The sequence below is a fragment of the Pleuronectes platessa genome, chromosome 9 (assembly GCF_947347685.1).
Source record: "Pleuronectes platessa chromosome 9, fPlePla1.1, whole genome shotgun sequence".
Lineage (NCBI taxonomy): Eukaryota > Metazoa > Chordata > Actinopteri > Pleuronectiformes > Pleuronectidae > Pleuronectes > Pleuronectes platessa.
Genome location: NC_070634.1, coordinates 4,028,248 through 4,054,509, shown reverse-complemented (window position 1 = coordinate 4,054,509; position 26,262 = coordinate 4,028,248). Strand labels below are relative to the sequence as shown.

At 39.6% G+C, this 26,262-nt stretch overlaps 1 protein-coding gene and 1 long non-coding RNA gene across 2 annotated transcripts in view; one reads left to right on the top strand and one right to left on the bottom strand.

Moving 5' to 3' along the window:
• The window catches only part of si:ch211-51h4.2 (uncharacterized), an 84,955-nt gene extending 63,695 nt beyond the window's left edge, over window positions 1–21,260 (bottom strand). The window contains exons 1-7 of the mRNA XM_053431533.1: window positions 21,066–21,260; window positions 13,345–13,386; window positions 12,270–12,343; window positions 10,729–10,797; window positions 9,915–10,014; window positions 3,347–3,485; window positions 138–203 (exon numbers count right to left, since the gene is read on the bottom strand). Of these exons, the coding sequence (XP_053287508.1) occupies window positions 138–203; window positions 3,347–3,485; window positions 9,915–10,014; window positions 10,729–10,797; window positions 12,270–12,343; window positions 13,345–13,386; window positions 21,066–21,216 (641 nt within the window). The 5' untranslated portion in view covers window positions 21,217–21,260. The remainder of the gene's footprint in view (window positions 1–137; window positions 204–3,346; window positions 3,486–9,914; window positions 10,015–10,728; window positions 10,798–12,269; window positions 12,344–13,344; window positions 13,387–21,065) is intronic.
• A 1,240-nt stretch (window positions 21,261–22,500) lies between these two features.
• On the top strand, window positions 22,501–25,314 carry LOC128448166 (uncharacterized). Its single transcript, XR_008339711.1, has 4 exons — window positions 22,501–22,634; window positions 23,043–23,225; window positions 23,845–24,839; window positions 25,070–25,314. It is a non-coding gene; the product is annotated as an uncharacterized LOC128448166 (long non-coding RNA).
• The last annotated feature ends 948 nt before the right edge of the window (window positions 25,315–26,262 follow it).

Sequence of the window (26,262 nt, the reverse complement as noted above, 5' to 3'; positions counted from 1 at the left end):
GCTTAAATCTGAGCCTGAGTAGATTTGTTTTTGATTAACAAGGATTCATATTACTACTATTAAGTAAGACAAATTTTTATACATACAATTAAAAAAACAACAACAGATGGTTGTTTTTGGAGGAGTGGAGGACTTACCTGACATTAAGAAGAGCAGCGTAGGCCTCACTGCCAGCCAAGACATAACTAATCCCAATAGAAATACTGGAGAGAGAAAAAGGAAAAGAGAGGAAGAGGTAAAAGCAGAGAAAGGAGAGGTTTTTAGATATTGAACAATGATTAGTCATCTACTGTTCTGGTTAATTCCCTCTAAGATAAAGTCAAAAGTTGAATAAGCACTCCTACATTGTTTCATGCACTTGAGGCGATTAAACAGCCGTGATATTTTAAGTTAAAAATAATTTCTTGTTTGAAGGGAAGTCCTTTGATCCTCCACAACTTTTCAGTCTTATATTTGCTCAAAAAAAAAGTTGCCTTCGGGGGCTTCTTAAAGCAAATTATTTGGTCCTATGTACTTTGAGCATCATCTCACTCACAACAAGCCCCAAAACACTTAAAAAAAATACTGTGCCTTTGTAAATGAGGTGGATGTTGCTGGATGTTCAATTTTTTTTATATTTCTTTAATCGGCTTCAATCCGAAGATAATGAAAAGACTGGTTTTTGAAACTTAACATCTGCTACATTCCTTGTAAACTTAAGCCTCTAATCTCTCAACAGTTGAATGTTGTGAGTGCGAATCCATTAGCAGCTTCTCCAAGTGTTGTGTTGGAGAGCCGAGTTCCACCCACACTTTCAAATCTCCTCCTTTTCAAATCATAAAAAGGAGATGCCCACAAATTTAGGAAGTTTCATGCATGCTAGACTCTTCATCTATAGCAGTGCAAGGCATATTTTTTGCTTTTTAAAACATTTAACTTTCCAAAGATGCAAAGCGAAGAAGACAGAACCTGTGAAGCTGCGGTATGATTATTCAAACCTGATATGTAAAGGGAAGAGCATCAGGGATTCAGGGCACATTTTATGATACTTTAAATATAACCTTTTATTCTATTTTAAAAGTTCTGCTCTCCCAGAAAAGACTTGACTTGTACACAGCAGCTTTCATATGTCATCTAATTGAATGAGTTTGCTAAGAGATTGATTGGTTTTCAGGTTTCCCTAACCCTAATCCATTCTCTGCATGCGTTGGTGTGTGTGTGCTTGTCTGTGTGTACATAGATGGTAAAAGAAGTAGCCTGATGGAACTGGATTTTTGCTGAAGTTGCATATGGATATATCTACTGGATAAAACCAATGATCCAACCCTTGTATAAACAGCACAGGCTGCTGGTGGTGTAATGATGTGGGAAACACTTTGGAGCCTTGTCTCAGTCTATTTGATTATTGATGTTGACCCTGTTCATGACCATTCTCCACATTTATGTCTTCTAATGGCTACTCTGATCTTGATAATGCTCTGTGTCACAAAAACAAATATAGTCTCAAACTGGTTTCATGAACATGCCAGTTGAGTTCAGTGAACTTCAGTGACTTCCATGGTCATCAGATGTGAATCCAGCAGAACAACTTTGGAATGTGGTAGAACAGGAAGATATTCTCTTGAAGGTGCAGCTGAATAATCTACCGAAGTAATGTGATGGTGTCATGTCAACATTGAGCAGGATCTCAGAGAAAAGTTTCCAGCATCTTGTGGAATGGACTACATGAGAAGCAAAGGTGGGAACTAACCCAATATTAGTGGGGTTCCTAATAAATTGCTCAGAGAGAGCATTTGATCGATTTTTTGTAACAAGTATTAAACTACAAAATATTAGTTTTTCGCAGTATTGAAAATGCTTGGTCCACTTAAGGTATGTGACTTAAGGAAACTCGCAATTCAATGAATTGTGCGGGTGCCTGCATGTGTGTTTGTGTGTGTGTGTGTGTGCTTTCACGCAGTGTGCATTTGCATGTGCCCATGTACTGCATGCAGTATAACTGTGCTTACTGTGTGTTGTACAACATCTTCACCATGTAGGGCAGTACCTTAAGATCAAGGGGCACCAAGGTTAAATGATGCAGGTCATGTTTTATGCTGTGTATGCGTTTGTGCGTGTACGTTTGTGTGTGTACGTTTGTGTGTGTGATCGAGCCTTGGCATTGATCGACCACTAAGCCTCCTTGAGCACAATGAGGGAACTATTGATTGGTCAGGTGTCACAGAGCTGTTCGCACACTGATAACAGGACCTACCACGAGCGACGCTGAAGGGCCCACCCCCTACTCTGTGCCCGTAAGGACTTAAAACAACTCACACAAAACAACATACGATTCTGGCTGAGCTGCAAGTATTACCCACAAACGATATAATCCTATGCTTGTTTATGCTACAGTAGTGTATCACTACGGCATATAACATGGCAGACAAGTGAAGCTATGTTTTGTGTGACGCATGAGTGTTTTTTATCAAATAAGCAATAAGCAGGACTCTTTAAAATGACTTTTCCCCATTATTCCTTTTTTTAGATTGATGCAAAAAGGTGTGTGTGTGTTTTAAACTATAGTGTGTTTATACGTTAAAAAAGCAATGCACAGCATATTTCAGACAGCAGCAGCTACATAGCGTAGCCTTAAATACACCAAGAGCATCTCTACATAAACCAGCCACAGTCTTGATTCAGAACTTCAGGGCGCAGTTTCATTTACTCGCTGTCACAATTTGAATTAAGGACAGAAAACAGTGACTGAAAACAGGTTGGTCACTTTAAAAAGTCTGGCGACTGCAGATGCTGCAGGACGGATCATATTTTATCGCTATTTGGCTCAAGCTTGTAACTCTCAGGATCTGGAGACGGTGCAGCAGCAGCCAGTGATATAAAGTTTGAACCTCAAGGACAGTTTTTACACGAGTCTGCTGCTCTTGCTCCGCTGAGAGGAGCTGTGCTGTGCCACAACGCTGACGCAGGAAAGACTCTTTCCTAGTTATACACACAGCTTACATATTACTCTTATTGTTTTCATAATGAATATTCCCCATTTTCTCCGCCCACCCCAAGTCCAGGCAGATGGCCGCCTGTGTTAAGTCTGATTCTGCGAGAGGTTTATTCCAGTTTATGAGGGATTTTTTTGTATCTCCGACGTACTGAATAACTATGGTGAAGGGTTTATAACATATTTCTGGGAGACAATAACATTTTATAAAGGAAGAAGAATGCACATCTGAAATTGGAGTCGAGAGTTTGACGATGACAGTTGAAACGAAAGCAAATTGTGAGTGGACTGAAGTAACAGAAACTGAAACACATTCAGCCGCTCTCACTTCCTACAGTCAGTGTATGACTGGTAAATGCTGCCATTGTAACTTACAACTGGAAGAGGAGGATGAAGTTGAAGGCGTGGCTCATGGGCCGTGAGAGGAAAATGTGGCCGAGCAGATGAAGGTTAGGCTGAAGTCCTTCCTCCTCGTTGTGCAGAGAAACCGCATCCGGCTGCAGCAAACCTGTATCTGAAAGAACCAGAGAAACAGAAGTACAAGGCTGTCAGATAAGATGCAAGTCAACAACTACAGCTGCTTTAAGACATGCACTGAACTCCGAATAATCTCCCGAAATTATCCATAGGGGTTGTGTGTGTAAGAAAGCAAATCTCAGAATTCTTATTCTCCTGAGTTTTTCCTGCCAGTGTCACAGTTAAAACTCAGAATTATATACGAGAAAGCCCATGTGAGAAAACAGGAGATCCTCTGCAGGATTAATTGTGAGCAAGTGGTCGTGTTTGATAGAATACAAACATTTCACGATGAAAAGAGAGGTGACAGAGACGCTGACAAAGATGAACGATAAACACGAGATCTTCGCAGTGGAATTTATTTGTCATGTTCTGCCTCCTGCACGCTGCGCCACCAATCACTTGAGACAGTCCGGACTTCGCCGACACTCTCCCGAGTTTGTTTCTGAAAATTGCTTTAAAGTGGTGCTTCACTGTTCAACATGATATGTGACTCCTGATCACAAGTTATGACCTCATTGTAGATCTGAAAGTGAGTTTATCTTCTCCGTATAGTTATATTTGAAGGATTATTATTTTAGGATATTTCATCAAAGCAAAACAAGCAAAACAGAACTTTCTGAAATGTCAGATTTTGTCTTTAATGTAACACCTTCAGATTTATCTTGAGATCCTCGAGGGAGTTGCCTAAGAGACCTCCAATGTCTTTGATGGAGCATAGATCATGAATAGTTTCTTTCAATGTTTTCAGGAGACAGATCAAGAGTCAGAAATGATGAGTGAGACAAAGGTTTGCTTACATGACCTGTGTCAGAGCATGAGGCTGCCAGCACACTTTGATCACACTCAACCATCCAATACACAACTTAGCTCCAGCATGTCATTGTTTATATTTTCAATCAGCTTTGTAGAAATATTATTTGGAAGGGTGTCTCCACATGATTCACTTTTGGGTCTGTTTATTCAAAGGCCAAGATGAACCAAAACATGGTCAACAAATCCCATCTCCCAAAATAGTTCCACAAACAATAAAGCTAAAGAGATACTGTAAGGACTCCAATTTCCCAAAAATCTTTGACATGACAAATAAACTCTTAAGTTCATAGAATAGAGTAGAATAGAATAAAAATCTGTCATTTTGCACGTAAATTTGTTTGTGGCTACAAAGCAGAGCACATTGTGTGACACAATGGATACAAAAAGAAATGCACATGACACGTACATTCATATATGATATTTTTCTACCATGGGCTAGAACACATGAGATAAACACAATAAATGTGATAATTTCGTTAAAGAAGTGAGCCTGTGGTAATAAATATTGGATCTTAAAGCGCTAGAAGCATGTATACAAAACTATTCGTTTAATAGAATGACAGAAGATATATAAAATCGCTTTGCTGTGGTTCCCTGTCGTCTTCTAGAAGGAAGTTTTTAATCAAATTCATTGAAGAAAGAGTATGAAGATTATTAAATTGTTTAGTATTTGTCTTAGCAACTGCTGGTTCATAGAGGTATTGGTCTGGTCTGTGTACAGCTCCAAAAACTTTCTAAAAACTTTATATAATCTTTGTAAACTGACTTTTGCTTATGCCATACCAGGATTTGATAATGTAAGAGATTATTCTCACTTTGAACCACTACACCATGTTCAGGACTTCACTTATATCAAAACGTTACATTACCTATATTGAAGACGAAATCTAAGTGTTCAGTTAGGTTTAAAATTGTCACCTTTTGTTTTTGTTCTTATAATGCCGCCCATAGTTATAGGGCGTGTAATGTGGGACTGATATGTTGGGCCACTTGAGAGTGTTGGCTGGCAAATTTACTTCAATCACAATGTTACTAAGCTCTTGAACCTAGAAATAACATAAAGTATACACTGTCACCACCAACACTCCATATATTCTTTTTTCATGCCTCTGTGCCGGCGACAGCAAGTGGCTGTCCGTCCTATTCTCGTGAACATGAAATCTCAAGAATGCCTTGAGGGAACTTTTCATTTTATCCACAGACTTTTCCATGAGACAACGTTAAAAAGCTGAGACAGCATCATGTGAAATATATATTATGTCTTTGTCCACCAGTGTCCCCCTCATAAAAACAAGCGATTATTTAATTGAATCAGACAAAAATGCCTCTTGACCATAAAAGCTGCATGTGCATGCTGTGCAGTTTCTGGCGTCAAGGACTGGCACCCTTGTATTTTATTTAAACTCCAGCACTGGTACAGATGGTGATGTAGTTGTGCTTGTGTGTCTGTGCCTGAATTTTATATAATGGACTTCTGCATTGCCGTTCATTTAACATGCTCATTTTGACTATCATGTTAAATAATGTATTCCCTGTCAGGAACACTTACATCAAAGTTATTACCCCATAAATAGACAGTACAAACACACAACTATGTTCTACAACTAACCCTCCTCCTGGGTTAGTTGTAGAACATTGTTCAAGTTCAGATTAGTCAGCATTGTATGTATGCTCTGATAATCTTTATAATAAGAAACAAATTTTAAAATTAATAGTTCAGGTAAAAATGTAAATTATTAAAGGGGCAATGGACTACCTGAACATGAGCTATCTATACCCCAATAAGCAATGCAACATTTTTTATTTTGTTATAATAATGATCATTTATGCCATATGATGTCAAAGGATTGGAACCTGACCTACATGATGTGGCGGGATTTTCTGACTTCATTGTGAAATCATGATGTAAATGGTTTGTACATGTACAGTGCTTTTCAGTATATGAAGTTATATAGAACAAATAAGCCCTCATAGTATTTAGTTTTTTCTGATGGTAGCTGACCCAAACAGCTTAGAAATAAAGGCCTGAGATGCCGCTGGTGCATATAATTGGAAAGCAGTTGTTAAAACGTGGGGTAAACCCTTTGTAAAGGTTTCAGCAGAGACGGTCTAATTTAACTGTAGCCTACACTCAATCAAACTGAACCATGTTAAGGTTAAAACTCAGCTGTTACCTTGTCACAGGAAGAGGATGAAAGTAAAGTCTAGAAAATATAGCTGTTATTCTCAGACTGTTTGGAGAGTTACAGTACATTGTGTTGGGTGAATAAGTGGAAGTGTCCATTTTCTTGCCAGTGGCTTTCTTCAAAAGGTACAGCAGGTAAGACATTTTCCATCTTGAGTAATTGCTTAATTATTTATTTTTTTAATAATGTCATCACATTATCTGGCTAATCTGCTTTTACCTTCTATTTATGAGCCTATGTTCCATACAGCGCCTAGAGAGGACAGTGATAGATGTAAGACCTGGATCTCGAGACATTTAATAACAGATGAATGTATTTAGGGATTGTCATAATCCTCCATAGACACATCCAGACATTACTAGTTTCTATTCCAGGTAGCATTGCAGAGGAATGTGGTCTGTACATGTCACTGACTATGAACAAACATGTGCAACATGTGTTTGTTTTCTTCTTGCGAACCTGGGAAAATAAGCAGTTATGCGTGTGGGCTCGTGTAGTTATCCATTCAGAAGTGTAATGAGAGAGCTTGACATTTTATTAGCAAATAACAGGATCAGCCTTCAGTGAGCCTCGTCGCTAATCCACCAGTAATCATGGTTGAATGGTTTTCTGTATATTGTCTGATATCTCTGAGGGGCTGCAAGTGTAAGAAACATCTGTATAGATTTTTGGCCACTTGACGCTTGTAATGGAGATGATAAAAATAGAAAGAAGTGAGCAGAGGGGGGGATTAAACCATAACAGCAGCATATCAAATCATCCTTTGGCAATTTTGCTTCAGCACAAGCCAGTGCTCATGCAGACCAGGAGTTGCACTGCACTAGTTGCACTGGTGCATGCACATGTACTCACACATATATATTCTCTGTGTATAACATTGGTGACAATGCGATGTGGCTGGCGGAGACAAGCCCCTGATCGGACAAAAGCTAAAGCTTCATGGATAATGTGAAAATGTCTATTTTTCAAGAGTTCTAATCTCAACTCAACACTGCCTTGTATTTGATGTGTGACAAAATGAGATTGTTTTACCAAAAAAGCTACACCATTGAGGGAAAAGACGTTGGGTTGACAGTTATTAATTGAAAATGAACAACCGTCTCCAATCAATTAAAGGCCAGATGCTAAAAAGCACTGGGTAAAAACTCAAGGGGCTGTGAATTTGTAAAATTTGTATAATTTACATTTTCGTAGCATTATTCCGAATCATACAATAGATTCAAGCCATACTTACCATTCTGCTGCACTACTTTTATTCAAATTTCAAGTTGTTTTGATACATTTATCTCATTATTCACTGTTGGGAAACCATGAACGTTAACTTTCTACCCACGTTTCACATTTAAACAGCACCAGGAAAGGGAGGGATTACTCTCTCAGATCCACTGCAAGGTAAAACATTTGTGCACAAAATGCTACATTTGATTGACAGAAGATTAGCACTGACTGAAAAATAGAGTTGCCACCATGCGGTTGAATGTCTAAGTCAATCATTCAAGTTGCAGAAAAAAAGGTCACAACCTCCCCCTCTGTTGCGGAGTTATGGTGCATATATGCAGTATTTTTGCATATCATTGAGATGTGGTGAGGCAGCACAGTCGTTAGCACTGTCGCCTCACAGCAGGACAGTACCCCAGGGCCTCTCTGTATAGAGTCTGCATGCTCTCCCTACGCCTGCTAGGGTTTCTGAAAGTTCTCCAGTTCCCTCTCACAGTCTATAGGTGTGAATGTGGTTTGTGAACGTTCGACTGCCTCGATGTGACAGACTGGCCACCTGTCAATTGGGATTGGCTCCATTGTTTGGTCTGTGGTAATGCTGAGTTGAGTGAAGCTTGACTCATTACACAGAACCCCTAACCAGTGTATCAGTTGTCATGAACCTGCCCATTCACGTGATTGACAGTGTCAGTAACGTTGATGAGTCCCAGCTCCTGCATCTGCCTTTTTATTTAGTTTGATACCAAATTTGACACTGCACTTTCCTTCACAATACACATATCCTCGAGATATGATAATAATAAGTAGTGTTCAAATTTAATGAATAAATATAGCGCTATGTCACATGAAAACCTGAACACCTAAAAGCAGTAATATAGTAAAAGAAAACAATAAAAACACGACATCACATGAAAGCAGGTCTATAAAAATGGGTTTTAAGAGGTGATTGCAAATATGTCACCTACTGTGCAAGCCTTATCTCCTCAGGTAGACGGTTCCAAAGCCGAGGGGCACTGATGGCAAAAGCACGGTCACCTTTAGATTTCAACCTCAACTTTGTAACACCCACTAGGGCTCCACCTGAGGATTCTTATGCAGGCACATAAGGGGTCAATAATTCTACGATGTAGCCTGGGGCCAGACCCCAGTGGTTTAAAAGTGATCACTAAAATCTTAAAATCAATTCTAAAACGGACAGGCAGCCAATGGGGAGAAGCAAGAATCAGGGCGATGTGATGTTGCCTGTTAAGACCAGTGAGAAGCCGAGCTGCTGTAAGTAACTAAGGAGGAAGTGTTGAGACACTGAACAGCATCAACAAACTAAGATGGCCCAGAAAACTCTGACCTGAACAAGAGTCTTGCTTGCCTCAGAAAAAAAATATGATAATACACTTGCAACTTGGCGACTTCTTCTGCTCCTCAGTACTCTCTACTAGTCAATGCTTCCAAAGGCTTATAAATTAGATTTTTTTTAATTCACTTTAGTAGGTGTGTGTCTCGCCCCCAGATACCTATTTGATTAATATCTCAATATGCAATCAGTGATCCAAAGACTCAAGATCAATATAATTCAAATCAGGCCTGTCCCGATGCAGCAGTTTACGATGCAGTTCAATACAGTGTGTTCCAACAGCCCAGACACTGGCACTGTAACCTGACTTATATTATCATCCTGAAACTATTAGAATAAATAAATCTTAACACCATTTCGTCTACTTAGGAAAAAAACAGATTTTTGTAAGAGCAGGACAGCTGTAATATTGAAAGTCTATTAATGGCAGGAATATGACTAATTTCTGTTGTCGGCATGGGAGTGCAGGTTCCGTGTGACTCCAACTTCCTGTTGCCCATTTGGATCGGTACCAAACAGGCAAAGTCTGAGCACATTTTCAGATGAGCTGGACTGTGAATACAGTGACAGGACGTTCATGTTAATTCCTCTCCAAAATATAGATGATCTGTTGTCCTTTTGTACGTATTTATCAGACCAGTACCACAGATTAATCAGTGTAATCCATGATTAAAAGGTCTTACTCTACACGTTACTGGTGTGATGTCATTTTATCGCTATGTTTATGAGCCAGTCACTCCCTGCCGTAACTCACTGTATCTTATGAGGAAATTATACGAGGCCCTGAAAGGAAGAAAAGGGCATACCTGTAGTGTGTGTTGGCTCCTCACAGATAAGTGGGTTAAAGTTGTCTTACCTGCTTCTGCATTTTCACCCTCATCTTCATCCTCATCCTCTGTGAGAGCTGGATCATCCACACACACCCGATTCATCACAATACACTCTGCCACATCTGCCTAAGACCAACAAAGCAAGATTACAGTTACAGATTACAATAAATGTTCTTTCTATTGTCTATCGAAAGTAACTATGCGGCTACTATAAAAGTACTATTTCAAATATACATATGTTTGTCACACTATTATTATTAGCTTATATAAACACGAGTCATAAGTAGATCGTATATCACACACAACTACAAAACCTAAAAGGGCAGATCATTTGGTGACATCACATTCACCTCAAGTCCTATTTTCCTGGTAAATAAATGAAGTTTATTTAAAAAACACACATAAATCATAAAGTATTAATATTATTATATGTCAGGGATAGAAGAGAGAAGCTGCAGGATAGTGATTATTTGTGGGGGATATGCTGGGGATAGAAAACAATAACAACAACTCTGTTCCATTCAGCTAAACTAGTTCCCGGGACCTGTTATTGTGAATTCTGATTGACTGACATTCTAAAATCTGAATATAGCAAACATTTGTTTCAAACCACAGCACTCCATACAGATTGCTGCTCTAGTCAGGCAAAAGGTCACGAAATCAGAAACATCATTTGATTTTCTGGTTGGGTCTCAGATACTATTCTGCTCTATATTATCTTTAAAATGTCCATTTACTTAGCCCTAAGCTTCTTCTTTAGTAAGTGTTGGTGTGTCTGCTCTCAGTATTTACATAGGGAACATGATGTTAAATGCAGACAGTGCTATGTCAGCTGCTTACCTTTAACGATTCCAGCTGCACCACCTGACATTTCTGAAGAAGCTCCACAAACAGGTAGATGAGCAAGCCCTACAAAACAAAGGAACATACATATGTTGCCATTTCATGCAATAACATTGGATGCATACTGGTGCATTTACAATTAAGTAACTATATCACAGTCAGCCTTTCTTTTGTGTAAATGAGAATCTTGTTTTAGATTTAAGCTTGAGAACACAGACTTCTCTCAGCAATTTCTCCAATCAGCTTTTTCACAAATACACACGTTTATGACAAAAGACCGGCAAAGTAACGGCTTAGGGATGGATGGGAAGAGACATCATCAATCATTTATAGAGGCAGGCTCTCAGTGAGGGACATTATTCAAGTGATAACAGGAAAACAAGTGAGTGTCGTAACTTAAAGGCAAAGACAATCACTTAAACAGTCCTGATGTAAAACATCTGTTTCATTACACCGGGCGAGATCTCACGTCACAGACTGGCTTCAAATAGAGGATACAAGGATAAATGGCGATGTGCCTTTAAGGCTGCAACATAACTTTCCCTGACATAATCTCCTATTCACATCCCATCCTGTGGGAAGACTGAGTGTGTTCTGTGCCTTTACACCAAAGAGAAGAAATTGAACATCAGTATCCATTATTCTTAGTGACAAACTGGATAATTTGAATCTTTATCGAGTTTTTGTATTCACTGATGTGCTGTTTGAGAGTGCTTATTGTTTTGCCAATGTTTATCACACGGACACTCAAGCAGACGTGACATGTATAACAGATCATCATCTTGTTTGAAGATGTAGTTTAGCTTGACCGACTGGTCGCTACATGCGCGTATATTGTGAAATCAACACAACACCTTTAATTTTTCCCTTTATACTTGTGTATGAGGTAAAATACCAGGAGACAGTCTCTCTCCAGCTGTTGCCTCTGAGGAAAATAAAATACCACCACTGGAAAAAGGCAAAGAGGAAGAAACTCAAATAGAAACAGGTTTGGCACTGGCTTATTTCCCCCAGGAGTACGACCTCAGCCATTTGCCCACTTCATGGCCTTGAAAAGCTTTTCTGCCATAGTTTCCTGAAGAATGCTTCAAAACACTCAATGAGGTAATCTACACCGATTTAATGCCTAAAAGTCCACTGGAAGTGGCTAAGCTAGCAGACATTAGCACGCCGGACGGTCCATGAACGCACCTCGTCGGTAGATATCAGAGGACATTTAGGCAAAATACACAGTGTAAATGACGCAGTTTTGGGTCGAATCTGAATGTTGGGGCTTCTAGACACTTGGTTGGCACCACAGGAGCAGAATCGAGGCATGTAATGTGTTTTTCTTTTGTTTTATTACTTTTGGAGAAGGATTCACCATTGATTTCAATTGTATTGGATTCAGCTCTAAACAAAGTATACACCTGAGACTCCGAAGGTGTTTTGTGGACTCAAATGCCTCACCCTCCCCTCCATCGGCATAGTGTTGAGTAGATAATGGGTGAATTTTATTTTCTGGGTGAACTATCCCTTTAAGGCTATGTATTACTTACCTGGACAAAAAAGCCAATAAGAAAGGAGACAAGGAAAGGCACCAGTCCGGCATGGGCTATTGTTACTGGGAGACCTAAAAATTGAAATCAACGAAGAAACATACAGACATATATAGATTTAAAGAACAATGTGTGACTTTTTCTAAGCGTGTATACCTGCCTGTCTATCACCATCTCTGCTCGTCTTTCTCTCACAGACACTCCTTTCCGCTCAGGCTCAAACTTACCATAATATTTAATGGATAGTGCTGATTTCAATATGAGATTTAAGTGATTGAACAAGTATTAACTTGGAAGGGCTCCACCTTTGTGGAACTACATGAAGACCCTGCTGAAAACAAAGTAGTTAAATGTTATGTCCCGTGTAATTTCCACCTCTACAAAAATCTCCCTGGTGTTAACTACACATCATAAAACCACAGTTAAATTTGCTCTCCCAATGAAAGCCAAGACATGGACAGAGCTTTAATTGTGTTCCAAATGAAATGATATTGCAAAAAACTGTCTTGTAAAAAATACATATATAGCTCACAATTTATTTTATCCAATTGTGTTAAACGAGTCAACCTTGAACTACACACATCTAAGTATATAATTGCATTCAGTACAGTAACCTTTAAAAGAGAACTGTGTAACTTCAGCTTTTCTGTAAACTGTGAGAAAGATGTTAATTCAATAGTAAATGTTCAGGGTGTGGTGTGATCCCAAGAGTGTCTTCCCCCAAAATCCTAAATCCCATGTCATTAAAGTTCCTTTCATTAAGTAAATTATTGCAGTCACTGTTGGTAAAAATCGAACCGATCATCCAATGTGTGTAGCACATGGTCATAAAATGCAAGTTCCCAAAATGCAATAGTTTTTCAAGGCTGTCAAATCAAAAATGTTTATCATTCTTTTTAGAAAATATAGATCTTCAAGTGTAATTTCCACAGGCCTACTGTCATTTTGTTTTGTGCAACAAATTCCCCAAATCCAGCAAAGGTGCAAGTATGTGTGTGAGTGTGCACTGTCAGTTTTGAACAATTACAGTGCCAGTTCTCCGTCCATATTAAAAAAGATAAAAATAACTACTCACCTAAGATCCCGGTTCCTAGTATTGTTGCAATGGTCAAGAAATCTAGAAAGACAAACAAAGCTGTGTTATAACAATCAAGATATTCATAAGAATTACAAACACACAAACCACCAAGAATAATCCAAGAAAATATTTCTAAGAGCCTCAGCATATCCAATATAAGGTATTTCTGCTCAGAGGCTCTTTTTAAGATGATACATGTTCACTTTAACAATGTAATCATTGACTGGGGTGTGCACAATATCACAGAACAAGTCAAAAGTGTGTATTCTCAAGGCTTTGCTATCAAGCCCCACCTGAGTTGTCTGTATGCTGGTGTGAGACAACTAACTGTGGGGCACTCATTTCACTATTATTCTTAATTTGAATTATTTAATTTTTGTCAATGTGTGACACAGCTGTTTAGTGGGGCGATTTTAAGGCTTGAGTCGGGATTTCCAAAGCTATTGATTGACTAATTCAGTTTCCAGGTCAGTGAGAGTTCAGAGGAGCTGATGTAAGCAGGACTGCAGTGGACTAATCTAGTGGTTTGAAAAATAAAAAATAAAACACGAACCAACAGGCAGCACAGCCTCAAATAACTCCAGCACCATCCGTGACATCTCTGCTGAGCTAACCCGTCCTCTTCTACTGCTCCATCTGCTTTTTTCAATTTACTCACAGTTGTAGAACGAAACACATTTCACAAAACTGCACACATCATCTGCGAGATCATTCATTCTCACGCAACCAGCTTCCTCACTACCTGCTCGGAGATTCACCCGCTTCGCCTCGCCTGCCTTCACTTTCCTCCCCTTCGGCGGCAGATTTCAGCATAAACAGACGTATCAAGAGGCAAGATAAAAGATGTTGCTACCATCTGCCATACACAGGCCCATCATTACCACTAAGTCCACTGACATGATGTTACATAAACCACATATTCCTCTCTGTGCTGCAGTTTGTAATCTTGTACCATTGTTATCAGTGTATGAATGTTGGACGCTGGGATTCTTACACCTCTAAGATGTTTTCATGTATCATGTCTAACAAACTTTGGGAAGCATGTTCATCCTCAGGAAACAATCTTACTGAGAGACGTTATTATGCCTTGACTGCCGACTGCAGATATTTTTGGGGATAGATAACTTAGATTCTATACAACTTATGTTATACAATATGGCTATATCCATACGAGAAGACAAAAATAACTACCGTGCGCAATAGACGTATTGCAAGAGATGGCAAAAACACCACAGTCAGAAGAAGAGATTAAGAAGAGAAAAGAGAGAAAACAAAGGAGCGAGGCGGCTCCGTCAAATAACGCTACGCAACTTAACTCTATTGTGGAAACTTTTAGTGATCACGTTGGTCCCGGATAAGATTCATCAATATGAGCGGTTGATTATATAAAATAATTGTGTAGCATATTTATGATCCCAGAACCTGCGGGGAAAGTAACAGCGCACAGACAAAAACAGACACTGCTGTCTTTGTGTGTGTGTGTGTGTTGGTGTTTGTCTCTCTCAGCAGACGTGTCTGACTCGCTACAGTTTAAATGTTGAGCCTTCTTTCGGCTGTGGAGCTGTCCGTGGTTTCTGTGCCAGTAGCCGGGGACTGTTACGTTTACTTATCGCATGTCATATTGTCATCGTGATATTAAACAACATTATCGCATGTTTTCCTAATATCGTGCAGCCCTACTACCAAGAATGAAACAAGTATGCCGGGCCAGTAAGTTGAGATAAATATCAACGATTCATTAAATACCAGAGAAGAAACTGTGGTCCAAGTATCACTGGGCGAGGAAAACGTGTAAACGTGGATACACAGAAATCTGAGTTCTTGAAAATGTCCACTTTAGAAGGCGTTGGAAACATCTTAGGACTAAAAACACTGTTTGCGTGTACTTGAGAGGCCCAAGCGCAGACGAAAAAAGTTTGTTTTGCAACATATTGTTGACAGTCTTCATATATGTGGGGACCTTTTTTTTTTTATACCTTCAACATCTTTGGGAGGATAATCCAAAAAGCCGATGCTTGAGGAAGATCGAACTGAAAAAATTTAGTGGAAATATAAATCCTTGCTTGAAAACTGATTGAAAAAAATTCTAGAAACATATACTAATTAGAAAGACCAAATACAATTATAGTGATAACATTCTCCTCCTGCTGCACCAGCTGGGAAACTACCTCTGATGTTCTGATGACAAAACTTATACTTAATTGGCTTAAGGCTTAGCTTAAGCATGACGTGTGGTACATTTTTATTCTAAGAACTTCAGATCCATTATCTCCAACTGTTATCTCTCCCAAAAGAGATATCATTTATTTGATGTCTTCCTTCTGGCATTTTTTTTTTTACATACTATGGCTTTCATTTCCGGGAGAAAAGGTGTGAAAATAGTTTAGTTCAGGCATTAGAAGTAATATTCTTAATTTTTTCATTTCACTTTCTAGACATTATGGTGGCACTACAATTTTTTTTATTGTAATCTCAATTCTATGGTCCTCAAAAAGAGTTGTATCTATGAAAGTGGTTTGACTTCATCCCCATACACCTTATACCAGCACCCTTGATGGTTTTATAAAACATAACCTCTAATTTCATGTTAATCGATCAATAAAATATTTATACAGCCCATATTCACAAATGACCAATTGTGTCAAAAGAAACTTCAACTTCTGTGTCTATAAAGATATTATTAAAAACTATTCATGACTCGGCTCTGTAACTCCGCTGTTAAATCGAATCTGAACGTAATATGCTTATATATAAGTTTTTTATTAAAAGGCTCGGGTGGAGCAGATATGTCGCGCGAGCATAACTAAGATGTTGGTTTTAATGTAAATGATGAAGTGGATCAATAATCTGGCTTCAGTTCACCACCTCACGTCTGCGTCGCCACTTTCCCATCTCCAAAACGTTCGTACGCAGGGGTCAGAGCTTGCGTGGAAATACGCAGATTTTCCCGTCAAGTTTTTTTTTTATAAATCCCAACGTTGGCGTGAGAAGTGGCGTACGCACGTTTCAGGCCCTGTTTTGTGCGTACGCAATGGTTATAAATGAGACCCCAGGACAGTTTGTCCTGGGGTCTCCTGGGGTTGGTTTTTGCTATGCTGTGAGTTTTGATACATCGGACCAAGGGTGGTTATAACATACAGGGTAGTAAAGATGAGAGAGAGGGTTATTAATAACATGGGAACATTTTTATGGTTATATAACCTCCACATGCCATACACACCTCCCCTCATCTTTTAGAAATCCTGAAATGAGCTCTAAACTCTAACAGGCTGTAGAGGGAGACGACATCCTGCACAAATCAAACTATTTTAGGAACAATACAGAAGAAGGGGAAACACAAACTTGACTTGGTCCTTGAAAAGAATAGTAAATCACGTACTGGTAATATCAACTTGATGTAGTTCAGGTAGCTTCTGTAGTGGCAAAATTGCTCTGAACAAACTAACAATTCTTCCATCAATATAGGCTTATGTTTCAAAAGATGAAATGTTGCCACGTTCTAATTCAACAAACTGAGCACACAAATGGCCATGTTTAACTTAATCTGGTCATTGAGTTACTGACAGAATGAAACAATAAAAAGTGGCAGCAGACCTCACATGGTTTGTCATTTTAAACACTGAAGGCATCATTCAGTAATGGCTAATATGAGAAACTGCAGCTGAATGTTTTCTACAGTGTCTGAACTCAGAATCCTTGTCTGTGATGATTCTCTGAATCCACAGTTCAGTTGACATCTCAACTTTAGAGCCATAATTAGATCCATACGTCACTGTACTTCTCCTATTTTGCCGTAAGACTGAGGATGTTTGTATCCCAGTTTCAGTCTAAGATTCAAAATCGTTACACCCCTGGCTGTGCACAACTAATATTTCAAACTCATTTTTTACTGGCTTATGCAAAGCTGGGAAGCTGTGCTGGAGAGGCCAGCTATCTTAGAGAGGAGGAGCCGCGACACCATTAGGCTGTGTTGGATAACAAATAACCTTGAAAGCAGCTGAATCATACATAGTGTTACTAATAACAGTGGCTGCATCAGGACCATGACATTAAAGCATGAAAGACATTCAGAATCAACTATTAAAGACATTCAGCTCGTTGTGTTAGCTGCAAAGTAGTTCAGCTGTAGGTATACTAAATTAGACTACGATTCTTGTCATGTGTTCTTCGTGTTTACTATTGCCAAATACCCAAAAAACGAATGAAAAAGGACGGAAAAAAGAAAGAAAGTAACTATTTGCTGGCTCAGGTCTTTTCATTGGATTGGATGGCAAAACAAACAATTGTAATAACCAGTGTTTTTCACCTCTAAATGTAATTGTATACATTTATTTTTTATTCTTTACAATCAACCTACATGTCATACCCGATAATGACATGAGAACTGTTTTATTTTTCTTCATTTTTTAAAATGTCCTCATAATTCCAAAACTGAAGTCTCTGATTTAAAAAGTATTCAGACCCTTGATGCATTACTTTGTAGAAGCTCCTTTGGCAGCAATTATAGCTTCAAGTCTTAGTGGCTAAGTCCTTGCAAGCTTTGCACCTGGATTTGGACAGTTTATCCCATTATTCCTCCCAGATCCTTTCAAACTCTGTCAAGATTGGAAGTGAAATGTTGATGTACTGCCATTTTCAGTTCTCTGTGGGTTTTAAGTCCGGGCTTTGTTCGGGTCACTCAGGGACGGGATGCTCACCATGCACAGTGTTTGGAGTTCTTCCCAAATCATTTTAAGGCCAATTAATGCTTCTGCGTGGAGGCTACGCCGTATGTATGCACATAGCCTACGCACGGGGCCGAGCATTCGTTGTTGTGCGTCTGTGTGTGTGAGTCACGCTGAAATCACACTGCTGAAAAGCTGGAAGTGGTAGAGTTCCTATGCTTGTGCTGAATGTTTTCTGGTTTCTTATTTCTGGTCCGCTTATTTAAAACTTCTCTGGTGTCTCTGTTTACTTCAGAAAAATGGCGTGTGTGAGTGGGCCTATAGATCTTGGATGCAATCACATTTTCTTAAGGAACTGCAACGAAAAAAAGAAAGACGTCGTCCGTGTTCATTCCTTCAACTCAATTCAAAATTGTCACTGAGCCTGACGGAAATGCGACGCTACCAAGCCGACCAATCACAGCTCGTGTGGACTGCATCTCCTCGATGCTGGGCTACATTTTACGGGAGGTGCACGTAAGGTCTGCAACAAGCCATCTAATACTTTCAGAAGCCGCTAAATGTTAGTGGTAAAAGGGCTGGTTAATGGAAGACACACTCAATCTCCTGAGCCACTATAGGACACTCACTGACACTGAGTTGAACTGACAGAAAAAAATAAATAAAGAGACTCACTTTGATCCAAAACATTTGTGGTCACGCTCAATGTTTTCATTGTACAATCATCTAACTGTGCGACAGCTGTGAGACCATTTTCTGTGATGACAACTAGAGCCATCAACCCACTGACATTACACATTGATGGTTGTATTGACGAGGCGGGTCACTTTTACGCCTAATTCAAATCCATCACTTGCACTCCACAGACCTCCCATCATCACTAGAAATAAGCTGTCATTTCAAATCAGGGTGATCATTTGTCACTCTCATATCAATCCTCCTCTATGTTCTTCCACCAACCCTCTAACGATGGCTGCGGGTCATATGGCATCAGTAATTAGAAATGTCATTATAATCTTTTTCATATTGTCTGTGTTCTCATGGCTGCCAGGGCATGTAATATAATGACTCAATAGCTTGCGTTACAGAGACAGAATTAGAACAATGAGAATGCAACATGGAAAAAGGGACCTCAGAAACACATTTAATGTCCAAAATTTGCTTGAAATTTTTGAATTTTCGATGACACATCAATGTTCACATTCTGATGATAATATATCATGTATTTCTGAAACACACTTCTCACAGGAGATCGTACCTGCTCACCAAAGTAACATAGAGTAAGAACAGATGGTCAGGGTGAAGAGTGGAAACAAAAGCTGCACCATTCTCCCTATTTAAAGTTAGTGAAGCAGCAAACAATTTTTGAAGCTGCTAAATTTAGGTACAAAAAAGCTGCATGGCATCTCTTTAAGACGTCACCCTGGGCAAGTGATTGACATTTCACCTGGTGCTACATATAATAAAGGAAAATCAATCAATAAACTGCATATTGCACAGAGCATGGGAAGAATTAATGAGATTAATTTGTATAGCCCCGGGGTTCCTAAGCAGCGGAAGAGAAAAGACACAAGCAAAAATTTGCAGAAGCTGTGTCACACACACTTTTGCTATTCTCCTGCACAACACTAGTGACTGCTTATAGACTGCACAGTGAAAAGCAGAGCTACATGGTAACTGGTTTATCATGACCCATGACTTGGACCTGACCTCAACTTTGATTGTCAAGAACTGTGGGTTTCAAAGTATCTTGAGAACTGTGGGTTTCACCACTTTCCTTCTATGCTCATTTATAGATTTGCAGAAGAAACAAACGACAGTCTCCCTTGTGGAAGTGCTACTTTGTCGACCCATCCACCTCCATGTCTTCCTCAATCACTCTTTATACCACATAACCTATGCTCTGGACATAAAAGCCGCTAAAGGTTGCCTAACAATAAAACCCAACGACGGGTCGTAGCGTGATGCTAGTACATATGACCTATGGCCTCATTCTTTATAGAAGGACATTTTTTATCATGTCTTTATAATGTCCTCTACTGTCTAACGATCATCCAGCTTCCCTGGTATAGACTTGCTTTAATCATTCACCTCATGATTAACATCACTTATCAACATGTCAATCTTCTACTTTACTGACCTCCAAAGCTATATCAACTCAAATATTTGATATATCGCTGTTTCATAAAAGAAGCACCTCAACAAAAATAAGTAGTTTGGATAAAGTTATAAAAACTATAAATGCAGTGGAAGCTAATTGTTGAGAACATTTATCAGGCTATTTGAACAAATGGCCCCACTAAACTTTAATAAAACCAGACAATTCAATGCACCCATTATCCTGCTAACACAGTAAAAACAAGCTCTTACTTCAACAAAATACCATTATTTTCTAAACATGACACATTATAGGGATCTCAGACACTCTAAACACAATATAAAAAGTTCCAATCTGAAGAAGGTTAAGCACTGATTCTCTTGAATGTATGACGGATTGAATGATAAATCCAGATCCTGATCTGCAGTTAGTGTTTGGTGAGGAAGACAGCTCATTTCGCTCGACTGCATTGAACCTTTTGGAACATTAGAAAAGTGGACAATTCAACAGAACTATTTTTCTGCTAACAAGGTATAGAAACAAGCACTTACTTTAACAAAATGTCATAATTTTCTAAACATGACAAACTATAGGAGGTAGGTAACTGAACCTAGTGTGGTGAGGTAGGAGAGCTCATTCATCTTTAATGCATTGTAGGGGAATATGTATTTATTAATACTTATTATTAATTTATTTATTTACGAGAAAAATTTGCGCTCCATGTGTGCGTCCATCCGGGTCCAGCGCCTCTTCAATAACACGTTAAATGGAGGTACTGTTCTTTAATGACGTGACGGGGTTACGTGTATTATGTTCATTCATCCTGTGGTGACGGAACCGTTGTTGGTGAACGTGTCGAGGCGGCTGCGTGTGTCGGTGTCTTCTGACCGGGAGCGAGTCGCCTGCTGCGGGCTGCTGAGGGCTGCGTGTGGCCGTGTTGGTGTGTGGGTACTCACAGCACTGCAGGTAAACAAAGCGCAGCCTCCACTGTCTATCCTGGTGCTTCCGCCTGATTTGGATGGACACAGTGCTGAGGCTGCTGTCGGGGACGGGGCGGGGGCTTGTGTGGGTTCTTATCTCCTCTGCTACGGTCGCCATCATTTTCATCCCCCCGTGTTTCCCACCACCCTCTCTCTCTCTCTCTGTGTTTCTCTCCCTTCCTCCCCTCCTCTCTCTCCTCTCTCCTCCCGCCCTTCTCTGTGGACGCGTGGACGCGCACGGTCCTCCGGATGCTACACGTTCCCGGTGATGCCCTGAGGTTGAGCTTGAACACAATAAACAAAGATGGATAAATAGAAACTAGAGCTGGGATTAATAGATCCAGCGCAGACAGACTGTGGTCTCCACAGCTGCGCATCTCACAGCAGGAGGCTCTGCGCAAAAGTCACTGAGTCACTGAGTGAACCCAGGAGGAGCCAGTGCTGCAGCCTTAACCATAAAGGTAATGGTTAATACACGGATGTACAGCACATCCGCTCTGTCTTAAAAAACACAAAATTTAATAGCATCTGAAATAAACATGAAGTGTAATGGGCCCACAGCTCCACATAAACATGGTTGGAACTGAAAGGAAAACCACAGTAATGAGGCCTGGAAAAAGAACATCTCATTTTAATAAAAAAGAGGAAAATAGGTTTAATTCTGATATAATATATCTATTATATTTGTATACTCAGTTATACATCTTCAAATCTATGCTGTATCATATCAATCCTATACTGACCTACTTTTTTCCAATTATTACAATTATCACTCTTCTTCTTGCTTTCTGTTATTTGCTATATCTGCAACCCAGTCTCATCAGAAAATGTTCAATGGTAACGTTGGTCCACTTGGACCGACGTTACCATCTTACAATCTGGCCTCTCAGATTGTGAGATGGTAACATTTAGTCCTCCCATTGTTTTGCATTGGCGTGTTCTCACGTCACGTGACTCTCAAGCTCTCGTCTGCGGAGAGGAAAACATGGCGGAGATTCCTTGTTTTTTCAGATAAAAATATAATTTTGTAACTTAGTTTGGGCATAAAAATACATTCTGACACCATTTCTAGCGAGAAATGTGGTCTTTGCTTCCACAGTCTTCAGCCAGTTCGTGCTTATGATAAATATTTTAATAGTTATCACGCATGTTTTTATCGTTGCTATGATGGTTGCCATGGCACCACGGGCGCAGCTTGGTGTTTAAATCACAGTCCCTGCGTAGTGTCCTTCAGTGATCGTGAATGTTATTCATGTTATATAATAGTAATATTTGAGGCTAGATTACATCTCTAATGAGAAGGATCATGCGAGTCTGTTTATACCGAGGCCGGCCCGAGTGCGCGACCGGCCCGAGTCCGCGAGCCGAGCGGCCCGAGCGGCGCGAGCCGAGCGGCCCGAGTGCGCGAGCGGACCGAGTGCGCGAGCGGACATGACGTGTGGCTGTCGTAAAAACCCTATTTGTAAACAACCAGCCCTTTAACTCGGGGCTGCGTCATAAACACGGCGCGCTTGGAAGACCACGATGTCATCTTCCTTCTGTCAGGTAAGTAGTTTATTGTTTTTAAAGATCGTTACGATCTAGGTTTACAGTCCGAGTGCGGAGAGAGTCCGTCAATCCACACTATGGACGCTGTTCATCAGCTAATACGCCATTGTTAGCCACATGCTTCAGCCCACGGTAGCCTGTGCTACCTGGGAGGTGAATACATGGTTGTTGAAAGCAGTTCAAGACGCTTAGCTCATCATTGAGGGACGCTACAATATAAATATAAACATGAATTTGATTTATGAATGCTTTAGATTAATAAGGAGTGTATTTGTCTACCATTACTCCACACTATCAGGTCAATTTGGTTTAATGTATAGTATGCACTATGACAATAATGTTTCCATGTTATGGAGTTGCGATTCATTTTATAAAACAATTGCTATGTTCTGTTTTTTAATCAAGGAGGATCCAAGTGAAGCTACAGGAGTTTCATTAACGTCAACAACTTGGACCAAACAGTTTGTTTTGCTTGATGAAGAGCAGGAAGGGCAGCCTGGAGAGAAAGAGAAGCCGGGTTGAGCCCACTACCATCATCCACGTACCACGAGGAAGATGAGGGAGAGAAATGATCCTACCATTAAAGAGGTACTTTTAAGTTACATACCAGAAAAAACATTTTATATAATTTGCCAAATATACATTTTTATTAAATCCCCAAAGTACACTTGCTGAAATACAAGTTAATATCACACTGAAAGAATTTTGATCAATCATGCTTCCCTGCTGTGATTGTTTAACTAGGAAAACAACTTTTTCCACAGGAAGGCAAGTAAATTTAATGAATACATGTGCAAAGTTTTCCTCTGTTATGTATAATGATGACCCCCATCAAACATAATGTTAGCAATATTTACACCTTTTAATTTATACTGTTTATTTCTGTCTACATGTGTGAATTTGCCTTCATTAGTTTCAGAAAAGAGCGATGATGTATCGGTCAGTGGGCGGCAGCACGAGACTCCGCAAACTAGTCTGTAAGCAAAGCAGACGAAGGCATCGAGGTTGCGGCCTGCCATCATTGTTATTTTGCTTAAGGGACTGAATATGTTTCATGTAGAAATATTAGCATTTCCCTTATATCTACCAAAACTGCTTGTTTCACAGACTGCAGTTTTGTTTTGATCCGATGTGGTGTGCAAATACAACCGTATCTGCAATGGGTTGTGGGGCATTAACATTTGTAACTCTAATTTTGTTTTGACAGACTGTGAAAAGAACGTTGAGAACATCACCACTCTACAGGAAGACACAGTCCAGTAATGGGTGTCAGAAGTTCAGTAGTGAACGACAGGTACTGTGGAAAAATATGTGTCATTGTTGTACAATGTCCTTTGACTCTGTTTAAACAAGGTTAACACAAAAAGGTTTGATTGTAAACTGATATCGGTATGAATTCATGTTATTCTCCTCGTCAAAAGAAACAAACAATCCAAATTACCTGCAGAAAGCCCTTGATGGACGCTTCAGCTGCATCGTCAGACTGGTGAGACAGCAAGATGCCAACTTTAATGCCAATTTATTTGTGTAACATTCTGTGACCAAATGTATAGATAACTTTTTGTAGATTGTAAAAATAGATAACCCATTTATTACAAAAAAACTACACTAGAATTATCGCACTGCGTTGTATGACTCCGCTAACCAGAGCAGTGTCCGTCTACATATTTCTACATATTTTCTCTCATATAAATGACACTGTATCTCTTGACAACTGAAACCATAAGATGAGGTCAGTGTGGCCTTGACCTTTTTACTTTAAGACAAATACAAAGTTAGACAATCCGAAAACATGCAGTTATGCCTCCGGCGACTCGCTATTGCAGAGGCATTAAAACCGTAGTGTAGTAGATTGGATTTTATTGGTGTTACATTGGACATCTTGTATGGGTACACCAAAAAATATATTTGGTTTCACATTCTAGATGGCAATAAGCAGAGTCATCAACTCAGGAAAAATATTTCTGTAGAAAAGAAAGCCTTGTATGTGTGTATGTATACATACACACAAACGCACAATTGAGACGTTTTTGTCTTTTATCATATATTCTCAGGCAGTACTGATGCATTTACTGAGACGGGACGTGAGGGCCTACTCTGCGTGCTCAGAGTTCAAGCCCAGCAGGCTGCAGCGGGCCTGACATATTCTGGAACAGCAGCACAGTCTTTAGATGACTCCTCTGAAGATGAAAACATGGCGAGGTACTTCTCCACTGATGAAGAACTGTGAGGGCTGTGATTAGCTACACTCTCTTGCTACAAGGCTAATCATGCTGCTCCCTGGCAGCCTTAGGAAGGCATTAGCTTGCTGTGTGGTAGCTGTTAGCTTCAGCATTTTTAGTTTTTAGTGGCCTGTCTGACGTTTATGTTAAAAAAAAATCAGAGGGAACCATCTTCATAATTTAACACTATGGTTTGTTTGTGTCCTTCAGTTCTTCTCAAGAGAAGCAGTACAGGTGTGCCTCAGCTCCACGGTCCCTCCTGCAGCCTCCGCTCCTGATGCTAACCTCATGTCTCCATCACACCAAGCAGCAGACCTGGATTGACAGACCTTTCTCCAGAGCTGCCCCCTCCCTCTGAAACCCCCCTCTCCAAAACACTATTTGTGTAGTTTTTAAAGTATTTTTTGCATGAGAATTGTTGATCATAACATTTCCAGCAGATGCCTTAATATAATGTTTGTGCACAATAAATGACATTGATCATAACATAATGGTATTTCCTTGCACTTCTACACCATGATATTGTCAGATAAGATGCTGATTACATTAAAGCAGTGAATGCTCTGCTTTAAGCAACATAAACACACAATGATTCAATGGATCTGAAGTAGAATGGGCACATTACATTCTGTAGAGAATGCCTCAGTTATGGAAGTCAGAAAATAACTTTCTTTATCTGAGGTTCCAGTCATTTATAGTCACAGCAAAGCACACAGGTCTGGTTGTCTAAGTGGCGCCCATATCATATTGTTTAAGATGTGTAACATCAAGTTTGTGTTTCAGTGCAAAATTAGTCATTAGTCAAGAGTTCACCTTCTTCTTTACACTAAAATTAGGTGACCCAGATGTTTCACAATGCAATCTGATAAGGTCTTATGAGAAACATTCTTAACATTAAAGAAATCAACACAGAGGATAGCAATATCTGTTTGACTTTAATCCGTAGCTGATAATCAGCGGCCTGACTTATTCAAACACATTAATACTACAATGAATAAGGCAGGGGTTTTCCATCAGAAATCATTTCTGGGACATTAATTTAAAAGATCTCCAGTATAAGCAAATGTATTCTAAAATTGGTTTATATCCAAGTGTGAGGCTGTCCTGGCACATGGAAATAAGATATATATATATTGTTTGTATTAGCTTTCCCTCAGTTTAGTACTTGCACTTCTTGAAAAGCTCTATATAAATAAGATGTATTAATGTTTATACATTGCCCTCTAGTATATGTTTTCCTAAAAGTCACTGTAGATACAGAAATAACAGTATGGTTCAGGGGACAGTAAGTGGAAGCTGAAGGTAATTTCCATGTGCTCAAGAGAAACATAACGTGACGATATAGTTGATTTCTGATAGAAGGCCCTGCCTCATTCATTGTAGTATTAATGTGTTTGAATAAG